Source organism: Piliocolobus tephrosceles, chromosome 6 (genome assembly GCF_002776525.5).
Source record: "Piliocolobus tephrosceles isolate RC106 chromosome 6, ASM277652v3, whole genome shotgun sequence".
NCBI lineage: Eukaryota > Metazoa > Chordata > Mammalia > Primates > Cercopithecidae > Piliocolobus > Piliocolobus tephrosceles.
The window spans coordinates 20,771,358-20,789,058 of record NC_045439.1 but is presented as its reverse complement, the minus strand read 5'-3'; the positions used below and the strand labels follow the sequence as shown (position 1 = coordinate 20,789,058).

At 38.9% G+C, this 17,701-nt stretch overlaps 1 protein-coding gene across 4 annotated transcripts in view; it reads left to right on the top strand.

The window, feature by feature from the left end:
- FLRT2 (fibronectin leucine rich transmembrane protein 2) overlaps nt 1-8,429 on the top strand; it is a 99,786-nt gene extending 91,357 nt beyond the window's left edge. For 3 of the 4 annotated variants that reach the window (XM_023205383.3, XM_023205382.3, XM_023205384.3), the window contains one exon: nt 1,635-8,429. In XM_023205383.3, coding sequence (XP_023061151.1) covers nt 2,011-3,993 — 1,983 coding nt within the window. In that variant the 5' untranslated portion in view covers nt 1,635-2,010 and the 3' untranslated portion in view covers nt 3,994-8,429. Of the gene's footprint in view, nt 1-1,634 lie in introns of those variants that run through there. The other variant, XM_023205386.1, reaches the window with a different exon arrangement.
- Nucleotides 8,430-17,701: the final 9,272 nt, after the last annotated feature.

The following is a 17,701-nucleotide window of genomic DNA, read 5'->3' as shown; positions in this document are numbered from 1 at the left end:
ACTATCTGTGGATTGCCTTGACTTCCTCAACTGTGTCTTCTGTCATTTCAAAATTTACTAAAAGACCTCTAATAAAAGCAGGAAAGCACAGACGGAAAGAAGGTGGTGCTATTGAAAAATAATTTACCCCTAGTCGTGAGCTTGGCAGCTCTTCAAGGGATCACAATGGTGTATCTCATCTGGTCCTAGAGGTCCCAAAGGAGGAGATAAGTGGAGATGTTTTGTGGGCTGGAGCTTAGTCATTCTCCTCGGTGACTCGAGTGCAAGCTATTTTGGAGGAAGATAAAGAGGAAGGGAGACAAGAAGTGGAAAAGAAAAAAGTCTCTGCCTAAATACATGCTTCTGTTGACTACGTTTATACTACTTTTTTTTTCTTTGAAAAATTTTTTCTTTGAATTTTTTTTCTTTGAATGATTTGATTTTTTTAAATTACGTGGTCATGTGGTCATGACATATGTTAGGTAACAAAAAGAAAAATAAATAATGATTCCAATTTTGTTAAGTATATGTATAGAAAAAAGGAAAGTAAGCAAATCGATCAATTATCTCTGGGTGATAATATAATGAATAATCTTTATCACCTTCATACTATATTCTTTATATTTTATTCTCTAAAATTTTCCGTTAAGCATGAATAAGTTTTTGTATCAGAGTTTTAAAATACATTTTATTTATTTATTTATTTATTTATTTATTTATTTATTTATTTATTTTTGAGACGGAGTCGCGCTCTGTCGCCCAGGCTGGAGTGCAGTGGCTGGATCTCAGCTCACTGCAAGCTCTGCCTCCTGGGTTCACGCCATTCTCCTGCCTCAGCCTCCCAAGTAGCTGGGACTATAGGCGCCCGCCACCTCGCCCGGCTAGTTTTTTGTATTTTTTAGTAGAGACGGGGTTTCACCGTGTTAGCCAGGATGGTCTCGATCTCCTGACCTCATGATCCGCCCGTCTCGGCCTCCCAAAGTGCTGGGATTACAGGCTTGAGCCACCGCGCCCGGCCACTAAAATACATTTTAAAAGGAAATGGCAACTCATTCAGCTACAGCTTTTTTATAACATCGTATATGAAAGTTCGTATATAGTAAATGTATTTGGAAATACAATGCATTTGGAATAATTTTTCAGTAAGGATGCATCTTTTTAAGTGACTTTATTAGTCTCCATTTTGCATTTTTAAATATATAACTATGCAGGGCTTCACATTTTCCCCTTCACTTTTGCTAGCTGTCAGTCATCACCTCTACCTTGAAACAAGTCTATGACCAGTAGGATTTGTAGATAATTATCATTAACTGATTGAGTGGATTCAGCAGTGTGCCTGTTGTAATTAAGTGTTTGGATATGCAAATAGATGAAGAATAGATAAAAGAGAAGGTACTGATTGGGATGTTAAATTCACAATACGATGGTTGATAGTGACAAGTAACAGCATGATATCCTTTTGAAGATACTATATTAATTATTTCTTGAATACCTTTTCAACTAAGTTACTGTTATTTGAAATTCCACTTAATGCCAGCCCTGGCCTCTCACCATTTCATTCCAATCTCATTGTTTTTGAAAGGCTCAGGGTCATATTGGCACTTCTTTCATTACTGCCCTTAACTGACCATTTCCTCTTTTCTTTCCTACAACAGATTGCAGATTGAGCTTAACCAAGAAGTTCGTAGGCTAATCAAGGCTGGCTTGACCTACAAAAGAAGAGAATTCTGCCTGCCCACTTGGGCTTGTGTTGACACGGCTGATAACTTGCCATCACCTCTTGCCAGTGTGGAAAAAATCTCCCTGTTGAATTTTTTGCACATGGAGGACAGCAGCAAAGAGGGCAACACAGGCTGATAAAACTCAAGACAGCAGGGAGATTATTTTACCATACGCCTTCAGGACGTTCCCTCTAGCTAGAGTTCTGGACTTCCGCAGAACCTGGTCCAGTCATTTTGGTTTTGCTATCTGTTTATTTTTTTTTCTTTTTCTTTTTCCCACTACATTGTATTTTATTTCCGTACTTCAGAAATGGGCCTACAGACCACAAAGTGGCCCAGCCATGGGGCTTTTTTCCTGAAGTCTTGGCTTATCATTTCCCTGGGGCTCTACTCACAGGTGTCCAAACTCCTGGCCTGCCCTAGTGTGTGCCGCTGCGACAGGAACTTTGTCTACTGTAATGAGCGAAGCTTGACCTCAGTGCCTCTTGGGATCCCGGAGGGCGTAACCGTACTCTACCTCCACAACAACCAAATTAATAATGCTGGATTTCCTGCAGAACTGCACAATGTACAGTCGGTGCACACGGTCTACCTGTACGGCAACCAACTGGACGAATTCCCCATGAACCTTCCTAAGAATGTCAGAGTTCTCCATTTGCAGGAAAACAATATTCAGACCATTTCACGGGCTGCTCTTGCCCAGCTCTTGAAGCTTGAAGAGCTGCACCTGGATGACAACTCCATATCCACAGTGGGGGTGGAAGACGGGGCCTTCCGGGAGGCTATTAGCCTCAAATTGTTGTTTTTGTCTAAGAATCACCTGAGCAGTGTGCCTGTGGGGCTTCCTGTGGACTTGCAAGAGCTAAGGGTGGATGAAAATCGAATTGCTGTCATATCCGACATGGCCTTCCAGAATCTCACGAGCTTGGAGCGTCTTATTGTGGACGGGAACCTCCTGACCAACAAGGGTATCGCCGACGGCACCTTCAGCCATCTCACCAAGCTCAAGGAATTTTCAATCGTTCGTAATTCGCTGTCCCACCCTCCTCCCGATCTCCCAGGTACACATCTGATCAGGCTCTATTTGCAGGACAACCAGATAAACCACATTCCTTTGACAGCCTTCTCAAATCTGCGTAAGCTGGAACGGCTGGATATATCCAACAACCAACTGCGGATGCTGACTCAAGGGGTTTTTGATAATCTCTCCAACCTGAAGCAGCTCACTGCGCGGAATAACCCTTGGTTTTGTGACTGCAGTATCAAATGGGTCACGGAATGGCTCAAATACATCCCTTCATCTCTCAACGTGCGGGGTTTCATGTGCCAAGGTCCTGAACAAGTCCGGGGGATGGCCGTCAGGGAATTAAATATGAATCTTTTGTCCTGTCCCACCACGACCCCCGGCCTGCCTCTCTTCACCCCAGCCCCAAGTACAGCTTCTCCGACCACTCAGCCTCCCACCCTCTCTGTTCCAAACCCTAGCAGAAGCCACACTCCTCCACCTCCTCCCACATCGAAACTTCCCACGATTCCTGACTGGGACGGCAGAGAAAGAGTGACCCCACCTATTTCTGAACGGATCCAGCTCTCTATCCATTTTGTGAATGATACTTCCATTCAAGTCAGCTGGCTCTCTCTCTTCACCGTGATGGCATACAAACTCACATGGGTGAAAATGGGCCACAGTTTGGTAGGGGGCATCGTTCAGGAGCGCATAGTCAGCGGTGAGAAGCAACACCTGAGCCTGGTTAACCTAGAGCCCCGATCGACCTATCGGATTTGTTTAGTGCCACTGGATGCTTTTAACTACCGTGCGGTAGAAGACACCATTTGTTCAGAGGCCACCACTCACGCCTCCTATCTGAACAACGGCAGCAACACGGCATCCAGTCATGAGCAGACGACGTCCCACAGCATGGGATCCCCCTTTCTGCTGGCGGGCTTGATCGGGGGCGCGGTGATATTTGTGCTCGTGGTCTTGCTCGGCGTCTTTTGCTGGCACATGCACAAAAAGGGGCGCTACACCTCCCAGAAGTGGAAATACAACCGGGGCCGGCGGAAAGATGATTATTGCGAGGCAGGCACCAAGAAGGACAACTCCATCCTGGAGATGACAGAAACCAGTTTTCAGATCGTCTCCTTAAATAACGATCAACTCCTTAAAGGAGATTTCAGACTGCAGCCCATTTACACCCCAAATGGGGGCATTAATTACACAGACTGCCATATCCCCAACAACATGCGATACTGCAACAGCAGCGTGCCAGACCTAGAGCACTGCCATACGTGACAGCCAGAGGCCCAGCGTTATCAAGGCGGACAGTTAGACTCTTGAGAACACACTCGTGTGTGCACGTAAAGACACGCAGATTACATTTGATAAATGTTACACAGATGCATTTGTGCATTTGAATACTCTGTAATTTATACGGTGTACTATATAATGGGATTTTAAAAAAGTGCTATCTTTTCTATTTCAAGTTAATTACAAACAGTTTTGTAACTCTTTGCTTTTTAAAACTTAAAAAAAAATAGTTGCTGAAGTACTGTACAGGGTCGTACAATGAGAACCCAATGCCAAGGCAAAAAGAACGAGTGATTCTTCCTTAGGATACACATCAACCACTTCGCTGTTGAAGCTGTCAGAATAAATTCCTGGTGGTCAGATGAAAGGGCAGATTAAATGGACTCATCAGGGTAAGAGGAATAATATGGGTGAAACAAGAAATGGCCCAGATTGTTTCACACTATTCCTATACCTCCAGGTCTGGAAGACAGGTAAAAAGATTCTGTAATGTAAGAATGGAGGTAGTTACCCTGATTTGACCCAGTGCGGGAAATGCTGAAAGCACCAGGAGGAAGCTAGTTCCCGTGAGATAAGTTAACCCGGCCTGACAGAATCAAGAAAATTGAGATGAGATTTGAAAAGACCTGAAAATTCAGGGGCTGGCTTTCTGACTGGGAACTTAAAAATCACTCTTCATGCTTCCCTGGTCCTAAGTGATAACAGAGTTAGAGACTTGAGTCTGATTTCAGTCATCTTCAGGGACCGGTCTGATGTTGTAGCAAGAAAACTCCCTTTAAAAGTGTTACTGTTCAAATCATATGTCAGGTTGAATCACATTCAACAGAGATATATTCTAGAATAATTTTTTAGAAGAGGCTAATAAAATTAAGGGAAGAATTATATTGAATGGAATTATTTTTGATAATGAGAATTATTTGGGTAGATTCACTGAGGCTATGTCAACATGATATTTAGACTGACAGGTGATCAATGTTTTGAAAATACAACAATGAATTATTTAGAAATTACCCTTACTGCTATTTAGACAAAAACAACTGGTCAGTGGTTCTGTTATGTCAGCTGACTTTGTGAGTATCATGTTGAAATAGCTTGAAGTAATATCTTTTATCCCCTTGCAAATTCTTGTCTTCCAATCATCTCCCATATATTTTCATAATTAGTTGTTTATAACACTTTCGTTTTTCTCCCTCTGCTCAGCATTTCAAGGAAAATTATGGATGCCAGTCTTGGCTGCACAAAATATCCATATGTACTTATACATTTTTAAATGCATACTAATTTTCACTGCTAATAATTCTGTAAGGACACATCAAAGCTGGCCAAAATAATTAATTTTTTAAAAAGAGATACCTGGTTTCCACCTTGTACTGACTTTGATCCTGTTCTACTTTTGAAATTTTATTTGTTCCTTTTCTGTTGTGGATGTTCCTCTACTTTGGCAATTGCAGAGGGATCATCAATCTTCTGTTAGCAGGACAACGCATGAAAAGCAAACAAGTCAGAGAGTGAAGGCTTCTTCCCCTAATCCTGGCAGAGCAGGGCATAGAAAAGAGAGGGATGTCCTTGCTTAATTCTAGATACTTCTGAGGCAACATCTTCATAAAATACATAGTTTAATCTTTGCCGTCCTTAGAGAAGGGCTATGGATCACATACATTATCAAAAACTACTCCCTTGGAAAAAAAAATCTTTTTAAAATCAAATTTAAACATTTCACTCTGTGATGCATATTTCTTTTACCACTGGCCATTATTATAAGGACCCATGAAGTAAATGTCACCATCATCTTACTTGCTCTCTCTCTCTCAGCAAAATAAAACTGTGATGTGTCTTCTTTGTAAAAGTTTAGGTATAAAATGCTATGCAACTTTTTCTTTATAGTAAGAGCTTTATTTTCTTTAATAATATAGCCCAACTTATATGTTTTAATCTCCCTTCTCCCGCAGAATAAGCAGAAACTATAACTGCAGCTGTATGTTAGACACAAGAATTGAAACTGTGCAGTCAGTAGGGCTGAACTTAGCTATGAATTAATTTAAATTAATTCTAAAATGACTCTGGTTTCCATTTTAGTCTATTAGCTAGAGGGTTTTGGCTGTTGCTTTTTTTAAAGTTAGGTCCGCACAGTGAAGGGAAAAGAGTCTGTGAAGGTGATCAGTGTAGCAGTAAGACATCTAAAATCAAGACAATGACATGGGGGCTTTGTGTACTTAGCTGGATAATTCCCTTCTACTGTCCTCTTCCCCTTGGCTGTGTAGATAAAATTGTGCATTCAAATGATGGTACTTTGACTTTTGAGGGTTTTTATTTCTGTTATTCACAAAATAATCATTCTCATTTATGTATACTGTATGTTTAACCCCCAGTGGGATTTCTGGCTGCTGAAATCGCTTTGGGCTAGGAAAAACAAGGATGAAGAGGTTCCGGTCATTTCTTACGGAGTTCACAGAATTATTTGGGGCTGAAGTAGTACAATGGAGACAGTTATGTGCAATGCTTAAGGTGGTCTGACGGGGTCCCTTTTGCTGGAGGTGTTCCTGAAGAGATTGAACCTAGTAACAGGCTGTATTTTCATCTTGTGTACAACACGACAAAGACTGCTAAGATTCAAATCCGTCTCCCGTTTGTTACAGCCTCACCTGCACCAGGATAGAAAGCACATGATGGAATCTGTGATGTCTAATGTGTCTTACGAAAATAGCCAAACAACTGTCCCTGGGGATTCTGCTTTGATTGGCATTTTGAGTCATGGGAATGTATTTTTGCAGAAATACCTGCTTTGTGTTTGGGCCTCTCTTGCTGTCATTATCATGTATTTTGAGATGATTAGTCAAGAGTCAAGGTTGAGAGTATAGGCCAAGACCATGGAAAAAAATCCATGCTCATTGGCCAATAAAGAGCTTGATGTTGCCTGGCCAAATAAGGTGATTCAGATAGAATCTGATCCCGTTCAGAGCTCGGTAACTGTCACTGTACAGAAGACACTGAAAAGGAAGTGGCATAGTCATGATCACAAGGATATGTTGACAGTTATCTATAGCCAGGGTAGTTGTTAGTACCTGCTTGTTTGGGGAGATATGTTTGATTGTAGAGAGACTCTGGGCTACCTTCAAACACCATCAGATGCATTAGCAGCCCACTGCATGGGACAATCACAGGCAGATGCGAGGATTGTATCCCCTGCCTATTTTCCTTGTGTATCAAATGGAAAACATTCTCCCCTGTGAGAAATAATGCAGTTTCTAATTATCTGGATGTTCGTTGAAAATATATTAGACATTCTCCCTGAGGTTACAAACAAAAACTATAATGTGACCTGTCCGGTAAAAAGTATTAATGAAGTAGCTCATATTACAACTTCGTTTTCTACTAGCACCTATCATAATAATCTTAGTCATTTCACACAAATCAGAACTTCCTTCCCCACCAGGGAGGACAACTTCGTGCTATGATTGAAGCATCCATTCAGAACACGAGGCAATATTGTAGTCCACAGGGAATGGATGCTTCACTTGATCGCCGGACCTCAGCTGCAGAGGCCATCGCAGCTTTGGAAAAGTGAAGTGGTTAATTTCCATTGGCATCTTTGCTTATAGCATTTTTCTCTAACCTATAACAAGGAGACATTACGTTTTACTTTAGAACATGAGAATAGCAGTTTTGCTCACGATTTACCATTCCAGCTGCAGGGGAAAGCAAAGCAGAAAACAGTGCCCCAAACGGAAAAAAGATACTTACACAGAACAAAACAATTCTTGGTCTTTTTCTTGGTCTTGTCAAACCTTGCCTGATGCTCTTTCTAAAGTCAAAATACGAATGCTAAGAAAGCATAACCTACATCCTTCTCTGATTTCTTCAGCAGGGTCAAAAGACAGTTACCAGCAATGGGGAATGCTTGTCACTGTGGAGAAAGAGTTTTGTACATGTCTGGTACCGTTGTTATAACAAATCAGATTTTCTTGCTATAGTTTTTTGTTTTCTAGCTACACACCCACCAGAAGAGCACAAAGGAAGGCCATCGCAACAAGTATTTTAAAATTAATATCAAACATGCACATGCATGTACACACACACACACACACATACACATACACGGGGGCATTTGTAAAGGTGTCCCTGGAATGTAAGATTTATAACCGTTTAAGGCAAGGTGAAGGCATTGCCAACTGTGTGTCCCTCATAGGACTAGTGTATATTCACTGAAAGTTAACCTGATGATTTGTTATTGTTTGAACCATATGCTGATTTGCTTCTGGTTTCTGTTTAGTGTGTTTTCTCTGACAAGGGGCTGGAAGATTCTGCATCACACATCCTCTGAGACCTACCATGTCTCACACTTTGTTAATGACAAACTTCACTCTACACTATACAGTACCTTGTTGATATATTCAGTAAAGTCTTATTTTAAAAGAAAACCACATTGTGTTTTATCTGAGTAAGTTCATTGGGATACAGTCAATACTTGTGCTGTTAATGTAGAATAAATGATGCAGGAGGGCAGGAATAAAGGAGGTAATAGGCTTTTTGTGTTCTCCTGTCATGAAGATGACTTGCATTTCTAAAGGCCATTTGATCCTTTTTGTGTGAGGAGTTTATATGAAATCCTCATGTCCTTTTAAATTTCCTAACTAAATTGTGTGTTCCTATGAATACCTTTTAGGTATACACACATACACAGAGCATCTTATTTCATATTAGTGAAATCTATGTTGTTTAGGATATAGATAATGACATTGTACTTATCAGAATAGTCTTTTCCCCTATTCAAAATAGATGCTATTGGCTTTATTTTTTATTTTTAAATTTTGTTTAAACAAGGTGTCACCATGTTGCCCAGGCTGGTCTCAAACTCCTGGATGCAAGCAATCATCTCGCTTCGACCACCCAAAGTGCTGGGATTACAGGCATAGGACACCATGCCTAGCCACACTGTTGTTTTTAAATGTCAGTTTTCTTTAAGAATTCTCATAGTACTTTTCTGCTTCAGAGTTTATAGTACGTCCATCTATCCTTTCAATAGGCACTCATGGAAATGTATGTCCATGCTCAAGTTCTGTTCTGATTAGTCTCATGATTTTTCAGAACCCCTTTTGCTAACCCCTCTTGGCCATTTTATTAATAATGTATTTGACAGAGATTGAATCAGGAAACAAATCTATGACATTTCAATTAACTAGTATTACCTGTTTGTAGAATCTCTGTTGGAACATCGACTATGAAAGACAGTGCTAACAGGTAATTCATATTACGTTTGGGGAATTAATGTAAAGTAACATCCATGCTATTCTTGGTTTGCCGCTCGGGCCCGGGCTGGAGTGCAGTGGCCGGACCTCAGCTCACTGCAAGCTCCGCCTCCCGGGTCCACGTCATTCTCCTGCCTCAGCCTCCCGAGTAGCTGGGACTACAGGCGCCCGCCACCTTGCCCGGCTAGTTTTTTTTTTTTTTTGTATTTTTTAGTAGAGACGGGGTTTCACTGTGTTAGCCAGGATGGTCTCGATCTCCTGACCTCGTGATCCACCCGTCTCGGCCTCCCAAAGTGCTGGGATTACAGGCTTGAGCCACCGCGCCCGGCCCACAGACTTTTTTTCTGTGCAAACTAAACCATTAGTCAAAAAATACCGTTCATTCAGAAATAATTTATTAGTGTCTTCCTACTCTGTTCCAAACACTAGGCTGAGTTCAGAGGCCTCACAGAATAATGAAATGTGTTCTTAGCCAAATCAGGCAAATCTCCCTCACTATGTTCCTGAAGAAATCTCTTCATCTGATATATTTACTATTCATCTACTTTGTATGGCACTATGTTAGGGTCTTCTGGGGATTCAGAGAAAAATGTCTGGGAGCCATTAAGGAACTCACAGATTAGGTAATAAACACTTTTTCTAATGCATTCCAGTGTCTCAGAGCCTGTGTAATTACTTTATACTACTTCGTTAAACTGACAGAACATCTAAAGTGACAAAAGAGATGTTTCTACCTGTTGGTAAGGTTGATGCACCTGTCATATGTTATATGTTCTTGGTTTTTAATAGATGCAGCAATGAGAGAGTACATTGATAAAGTCAGAACTTAATTTGAATTAAATTTCCAAGTTTCCTCCAAGTATTTGAAAACTTTGAAATTATATTTGGTAATTACACATGCAAATTTTTATTGAGCATCTCAATGGAAATCAATGACACCTGACAATTACTAACAACCTTTGTTTATATAAGACCTTGTGCAAACTGTGTGATAACATATGTTTGCATTTTGTCTTTAAAATAACCCTGTAAGGTGCATTATTTTAATTTTTAGATCTTAAAACTTAGCTTCAAGAGAAATTAAGTGATTAGTCTATAGCTACAAATCCTATAAATGGCAGAGTCAGGAATTACCCCTGAGCATGACTCCATGGACTTTTAATTGTTTTCCTGCCTCTTAATAAATTGACCATCCTTGAGACTGACTAGCCTTCAGATTTTTCATGATGGAGCTATCACAACTTCTCAGTGAATGCATATATTATTATGGCAAATCAAGGGAAAATTTTAGAAACCTCAAAATTCCTGTCTTTTAAAGCCCTTGGTCATCCATTCCTACTTTTTATAAAAATTCTGTTTGTGATTATTTGATGGCTGCACACTTATCTGATTTGAAAGTTTCAGATGGAATCAAGATATGTCTATACCCATAGGGTGAGCTGAAAGAGCCATTAAAAGGTCTTGAGTTGGGTTATTTTTAGTAATGAATTTGTTTCATACTTGAGATGTTGCTCTAAGTATTTTGTAGATTCCGCTGAAAAAGCACATATGTCACAATCTATTAGGGCATTAGTAAACTGGCTTCTGAATTTATGCTCTTATTTTTTTTTCCATATCATAGATAAAAATGTGTGCTTTAGGGGATATTATATAAGCTTTATTTTCATTGGCTCTACTGAAAGTTAAGGATACAAAAGTTTTTAACGGTAATACCCCAAACTATATGTCATTTTAGCACACACATACCAACTGGTGATCATATTTTTGTTTGTTTGTTTTGGTATGAAGTGTAAGCTAGACGAAAACCTCAATATATCCTTAGGGGAAATTCTTATTATTTCAATGACATAATAAACCTCCGTATTGGGTCACTCTTTTCTTAATATAAAACTATGCTGGCTCGGAAAGTCTTCTAAACTCCCTAGTTGGGATAGGATGGGCCTTTGTTGGTTTGGTTTTGATTTTATTCAGCAAATATTTACTGAGGCCTGGTAAGTTCTGGTACTGAATAAGAATGTTTTCCAGGAGAGTTAAATTTTGCACATCAAAAGTCTTTCTTGGAAGCTGCTGGTTTTTAACACTCTGGGCCTGGACTCTTTCTGCCTCTTTGTTTTCTTTGAGCACTCACGCCGCTGTATTTAAATAATCAGCCTAGGATTCTGCTAGTTCCAGCACTAGAGTGATCTCTCAACTGTGTTTTCTTCTCTCGGTTCCCTGACACTGACTTGGTTAACACCCTTCCTTTAGTCTTTTTCTAATTTAGCCTTTCCAACACATTGAAGGACAAGTGGTAATCATAATCTATAAGGAATGGTACTGTAGTGCTTGCAAAATATGCATTTTTATTGCTTGCAAGATAGAATTCAAATTATTTGTGTGACATATGTGTCCTACTGCACGCGCTCCGACATTCCTTACCAATATTGTCTCCTCCATTACATGCTCTAGATTATATATATATGTGTGTGTGTGTGTATATATACATATATGTGTGTGTGTGTATATATATGTGTGTCCATATATATATATATATATATGACATGAACAAACAAATGCTTTCAGTTTATCTTCCTGGGATATCAAGCTCCTTCAGACCACTGTATATTTGCTGAAGGTCTTTCATCCTATGACATTCCCCTTTGCCTGAGGACATATTTATCCTTTAAGATGCAAGTCAAATTCCTCTCTTCCAAAGCTGTTGGAATCACACCTGCCAATTATCTGACACCTTTGTGCAGTTAATACAACTTTAAAACACTTTTATTTTTAGCATCTATATATTGTAATTTTTTGTGAGTCTGCTTCATGCCTATACACTGGGGTCCCTGGAGAGAGAGAGAACGTATTCTGTAAATTGTTGTACCTCATCCAGTATTGAGAGCCATGCCCAGGCCCTGGTAGGTGCCCAGCTACAGGGGAAGAGCCACTCTGTCAGTTGCTTATGGCCAGATGGCTTTTTTTTTTTAAAGCCCCAGAAAGAGCTGCAGAGTTCTGACTTATGCAACATTAGCCTTGCTCAAACACCACAGTATGCATTTTACAAGAAAAAAACCAACATATATATTTTCTTTAAAATCTCGTGATTACTCATTAACATTTTTAAAAGAAATGTTTTTATGATTGGTGGCCATGCATCTGATTTGAAAGCTTTAGATGAAATCAGTATATGTCTACATTCATAGGGTATGCTGAGAGAACAATTAAAATGACTCGAATATCATCTTTTTATTTTTTCTTTTCTTGAGTTGAAGTCTCACTCTGTCATCAGGCAGGAGTGCAGTGGCACAAGCTCGGCTCACTGCAACCTCTGCCTCCCGGGTTCAAGCGACTCTCCTGCCTCAGCCTCTTGAGTAACTGGAACTATAGGCGTGCGCCACCATGCCAGGCTAATTTTTCATACTTTTAGTAAAGATGGGTTTTGCCACGTTGGCCAGGCTGGTCTCGAACTCCTGACCTCAGGTGATCCGCCCATCTAGGCCTTCCAAAGTGCTGGGATTACAGTCATGAGCCACTGCGCCAGGCCAAGAACATCCTTTTTATATATTGCAGACAAACTCAAAACTGAATCAACTTACAGAAAAGCATACAAAAAGGTGTCTTTAAAAATCACCTTAAGGCCAGGCACAGTGGCTCATGCTTGTAATCCCAGCACTTTGGGAGGCCGAGGCGGAAGATCACGACGTCAAGAAATCGAGACCATCTTGGTGAACATGGTGAAACCCCATCTCTACTAAAACTACAAAAAATTAGCCGGGCTTGGTGGTGCATGCCTGTAGTCCCAGCTACTCAGGAGGCTAAGGCAGGAGAACTGCTTGAACCCAGGTGGTGGAGGTTGCAGTGAGCCGAGATCATGCCATTGCACTGCAGCCTGGATACAGAGTGAGACTCATTTAAAAAAAAAAAAAAAAAAATCACCTTGCAACAAAATATCACCATCATGAAAAGTCCACAAAGCACAAGTAGACACACAGTTAAACATTTTGACAGTTTGCTAGTCAAAATGAATTCTTTGCGTGTGAAAAGCAGATTTTTTTTTCATCAGCAAAACCAAAAGAGACAGTCATTATTCACTATGTCATATCCCATATAAAAATATAGCATATATCATTTAAAGGTTCATGTCGTGTTATCTTGGTTATTGCCATGAGAATAAATAGTCTTTCCTAGAAATGATATGCTCCTAAAGAAGAAGGGAGTGGAGAGTGGTAGTTATTAAGAAATCAGTTTGAAATCAAGCTGACTTATTTTGGAATCCTGCTTCAACCACTGACCTGCCAATTGGCCTTGGCAATAACTTGCACTTTATGGTTATCAGTGTAATTTTCCTAAAATGGAGACGATGGTGTCTCACACATATGGTGTTGTCAGAATTAAAGGCATGTACAGTGGTTGACACAGTATCTGGGACAGAGTATACATTGAATAAATGACATATTATTGACATGTTATTTTCATGCAGATGTAATTCACAAGCACATGGTGACAAATTGCCACCTTTTTATGATGAAAACCAAATTTCTCATGTATTAAAGTCAGAATTACATGTAGAGATGATCTATGTAAAGGTAATTAGCACACAGAATTCCTCATTACACTCAATAATTTGCACAGCCATTATAAAGATGAGTCTGTCAGGAAGGTTTTCATTATTTTCTATTCTTTCTGGGGGAAATAGTAGAGAAGATGAAGTGCCGTGGGCTAACGCGTAACCATGGCAGGCCTTTTTTCTCGTGGTGAGTGGGATCATTGAACAACATTGTTGAACAGAAAGAGAACGGACTTCTCTATGATGTAGCATATATTCTATCTGGTAGAGTACACGTAGGTGTGGTTATTGCTGAAAATTAATTCAGAATATGTGGGTGTCAAAAGAGCCCCAGGAACAAGCATTCAGAAGGCATTGGAAATCAAAATGCTAAAAACAAAAACAAGATAATCTGAGCACAGTGGCTCATGCCTATAATCGCAGCACTTTGGGAGGCCAAGATGGGAGGATTGCTTGAGGTCAGGATTTCCATACCAGCCTGGGCAGTGCAGTGACAACCCATCTCTATAAAAATAAAATAAACTAAAATCAGCCCAGGTGTGGTGGCATGTGCGTATAATTCCAGCTACTTGGGAGGCTGAAGCAGGAGGGTCACTTGAGCCCAGGAGATCAAGGTTACATTGAGCTCTGATTGTGCCACTGCACTCTAGCTTAGGCAACTGAGCAAGACCCTGTCTCAAAAAAAAAAAAAAAAAAAAAGTAATAAATTTCTGATGTTCTGTTTCAGAAATCTATAATTTTAAGTAAGACACAGTTTTATCTGATTCTAGTACACCACCAATTACGGCATCTAAATCCACACTTGGTTTGCTGATAGTGGGGATGGTAGCAGTCAAATGGAAGAACATTTTAATGTCTCTGCAATGCAGATGCAATAGTCTACCACCTGTCATGCAGTTACTTTTCACAATCGATATCGTTATTAAGTTTGTAATCTGTTTGTTATTAACAGGCATGCATCCTCTTCAGCTGGGTCATGTTGTTTTCTTTCTGTACGCTTTGTGGTAGTTAATAGTCTCAAAGCAATTCACTCACTATGGTCTGTATTAGCATTATTTTCCTTTCTATTTATGTCTTTCCTTGCTCAATAAATGCAGAAGTTCAGATATTTGATGATGGGAGAAATATACTTTCTCAGTCCTTGACTGCATGATTTAATTGGTTTCAGGACAGTTATTTGGCAAGTATCAGTGGGTACTGGCATTCCTGTGGTCTACTGCTAATCTCTATTCTGTTTGGACCAGTGTCTGTTTTGATTGGTAGGCCTCAGCTATCCTATTGTTAAATATTTTACAATTATCTGCCCTCATTAGTTGGAATACAGCATGCTTTACTAGTGTATCCGAAGTAAGGAAGAAGCAGGAAGTGAGCTGTTTTGTAATGGAAGCCAGTTATATCTAATAGAGAGCAGCAGTGTCTCTAAGACCGTAGTATATTGGATGGGAAGCTATATTATGCAAACATGATGAATCTTTTAAATTCTGCATCCAGTGCTGTCTACAGCTAAACTCAAACCCTGGCTCATACTAACCTTGGTTCTTGGACATGTTTGTGCTTCAATTTTCTCATCTGTACAGGGGTTAATAACAATATTCACCTCAACAGTAACCATACTGCACAGTGCCAGACACATATAAAATACTCAATGAATGTCAGCTGCTTTCTGAAAATATATGGAATTAGTGTGCAAAAAGTTGGGCTACATAACTCAAATCCCCTTTATATCTTGGGTAAGACCACTTCTCTCTCTGGCTTGTTTCTTATAGTCAAAAGCACAGGAATTTAGTTGATCTCCCACGTTATTTTGGACCTTAAATTCTGTTTTATGCTTGTTCATTTTCTATGTAGTTTAGATTTAGTTCATTGGACTGATTTGTGTTCTGCGTTCTTTTAAAATTCAGGAAGACGTGTATAGGATAGATAGAGCAAACATAAACACTCAGTTTCATTGACTTGAATATGAAGACTAACATGTTTCTATTAGTTAAAATAAACTTAAACTTGTTATGTTTGGGAAGCAACCTGCATAACCATTAAAAGCAGGAGTTACAGAATCACAGAGAACTGCGACTTTGTATCTGTGTGATATTATTTAATGTCCCTAAGCCTCAGTTTCCTCATATACGAAATGAGGTACTAATACTTTTAAGGATTTGATGAGATAATTTATGTCGTCTTCACTTCAGTGGTTGGCATATATTAAAATGCATTATGACTGAAAAATTACAAATGAATAGAAAGAGAAGGGAGTGAAAATGAAACTCATTAGTTCAATCACTTCTCCCTCAAAACAAGGAAATGCAAACTATATTACTGAATAGACTCTTTATAAAATACTCTATTTCAGTAAAAATTATCAAAGATATAGTGTCCTACAATACAAATTGTATAAAAAAGTTTCTTAAAATATTAAATATTTTATGTTTTCAAGCCTTTATGTAACAGCTATTAAACCCTAATATTTGACAGAAAAGGAATTACAAGAATAGCTAGAAAATATTAAATAATAAATGTGGTTTATTTTTGATGGAGTAGAACAGATTTTAACCCTGACCCCTGCCACTTTTATCTGAATCTTGAACAAATGTACAATTATGGTTTAAAAAAAGAAAGATGACAAGTTTTTAGAATAATTAGGAAATTATTCTTTCCCGGACCTTCAATACTTTTATAAAACCACTACTTAGCAGGTAGCAATGGAATGTTAATTTCAAAATGTTTAGTTTTTAAAGTGGTTTCCTAAGAATATCTGCCACTGAACACTAGCTTTGTTTCATCACATCATACACCTGAATATAATCAACATGGCTTTATTAAAGATGTTTATATAATGTTTATATAATACACATTTCCAATAATTGATAATAGTCTAATAATTGATATTTTAAATTAATGACTTGTAATTGTGTAATTGGAAAGTGGTCCTTGGGACTCAGATTGAGGTATCATTATCTATTCTTTCATAAGCTGTTATTTATGATTCTCATCAATTAGTTTGTTATGAAATCTTTAAAAGTTCGTTAATTCTGTAAAGGGAATTTAATAAAATGCAACCAAATTAGTAAAATAATTATTTTTATAAAGTTAGTATTAAATATTATGCTACCCCTATAAAGGACTAAAAGAGTATTTTTAAAAGAATTTATCAAAGTAAATATAATAAAAGTATTTAACGCTATTTGTATCGCAAACATTGAAAATCTACCTGGCAGTTTAAAGAACATCACTAACATTGCTTAAATGTAGGAAAATCAAAGGTAAAGTCACCTGTGGAAAAAAAAAATCATATTCTTATTAACCTTAACTAATTTTCTATAGTGACAGAACTTCAAACTTCCAGAGACATGTTTGAAACATTTTATTTCAGTAAATACAGCTGTCACCATTGAAAGAATTACTCCAAAGGAAATCTGTTTTAAAAAGCCAGTATAAACTGAAAAGTAAGCAACAAACCATCTTCAGGAAAAGAAAAAGAAAGGCAAATAAAATATTTATACGAAATTATGAACATTCTTGGCTGGGTACAGTGGCTCACGCCTGTAATTCCAGCACTTTTGGAGGCTGAGGTGGGTGAATTATTTGAGATCAGGAGTTTGAGACTAGCCTGGCCAACATGGTGAAAGGCGGCCTTTACTAAAAACACAAAAATTAGCTGGGCATGGTGGCAGGCGCCTGTAATCCCAGCTACTCGGGAGGCTGTGGCAGCAGAATTGCTTGAATGTAGGAGGTGGAGGTTGCAGTGAGCTGAGATCACGCCACTGAATTCCAGCCTGTGCAACAGAGCGAGACTTCGTGTCAAAAAAAAAAAAAAAAAAAGAAGAAGACTAACATTCTAACAGGCAAAACAAAACAAAACCAAAAACAAAAAAACACGTTTTACAAAACGGTAGTCAAAGTGGGC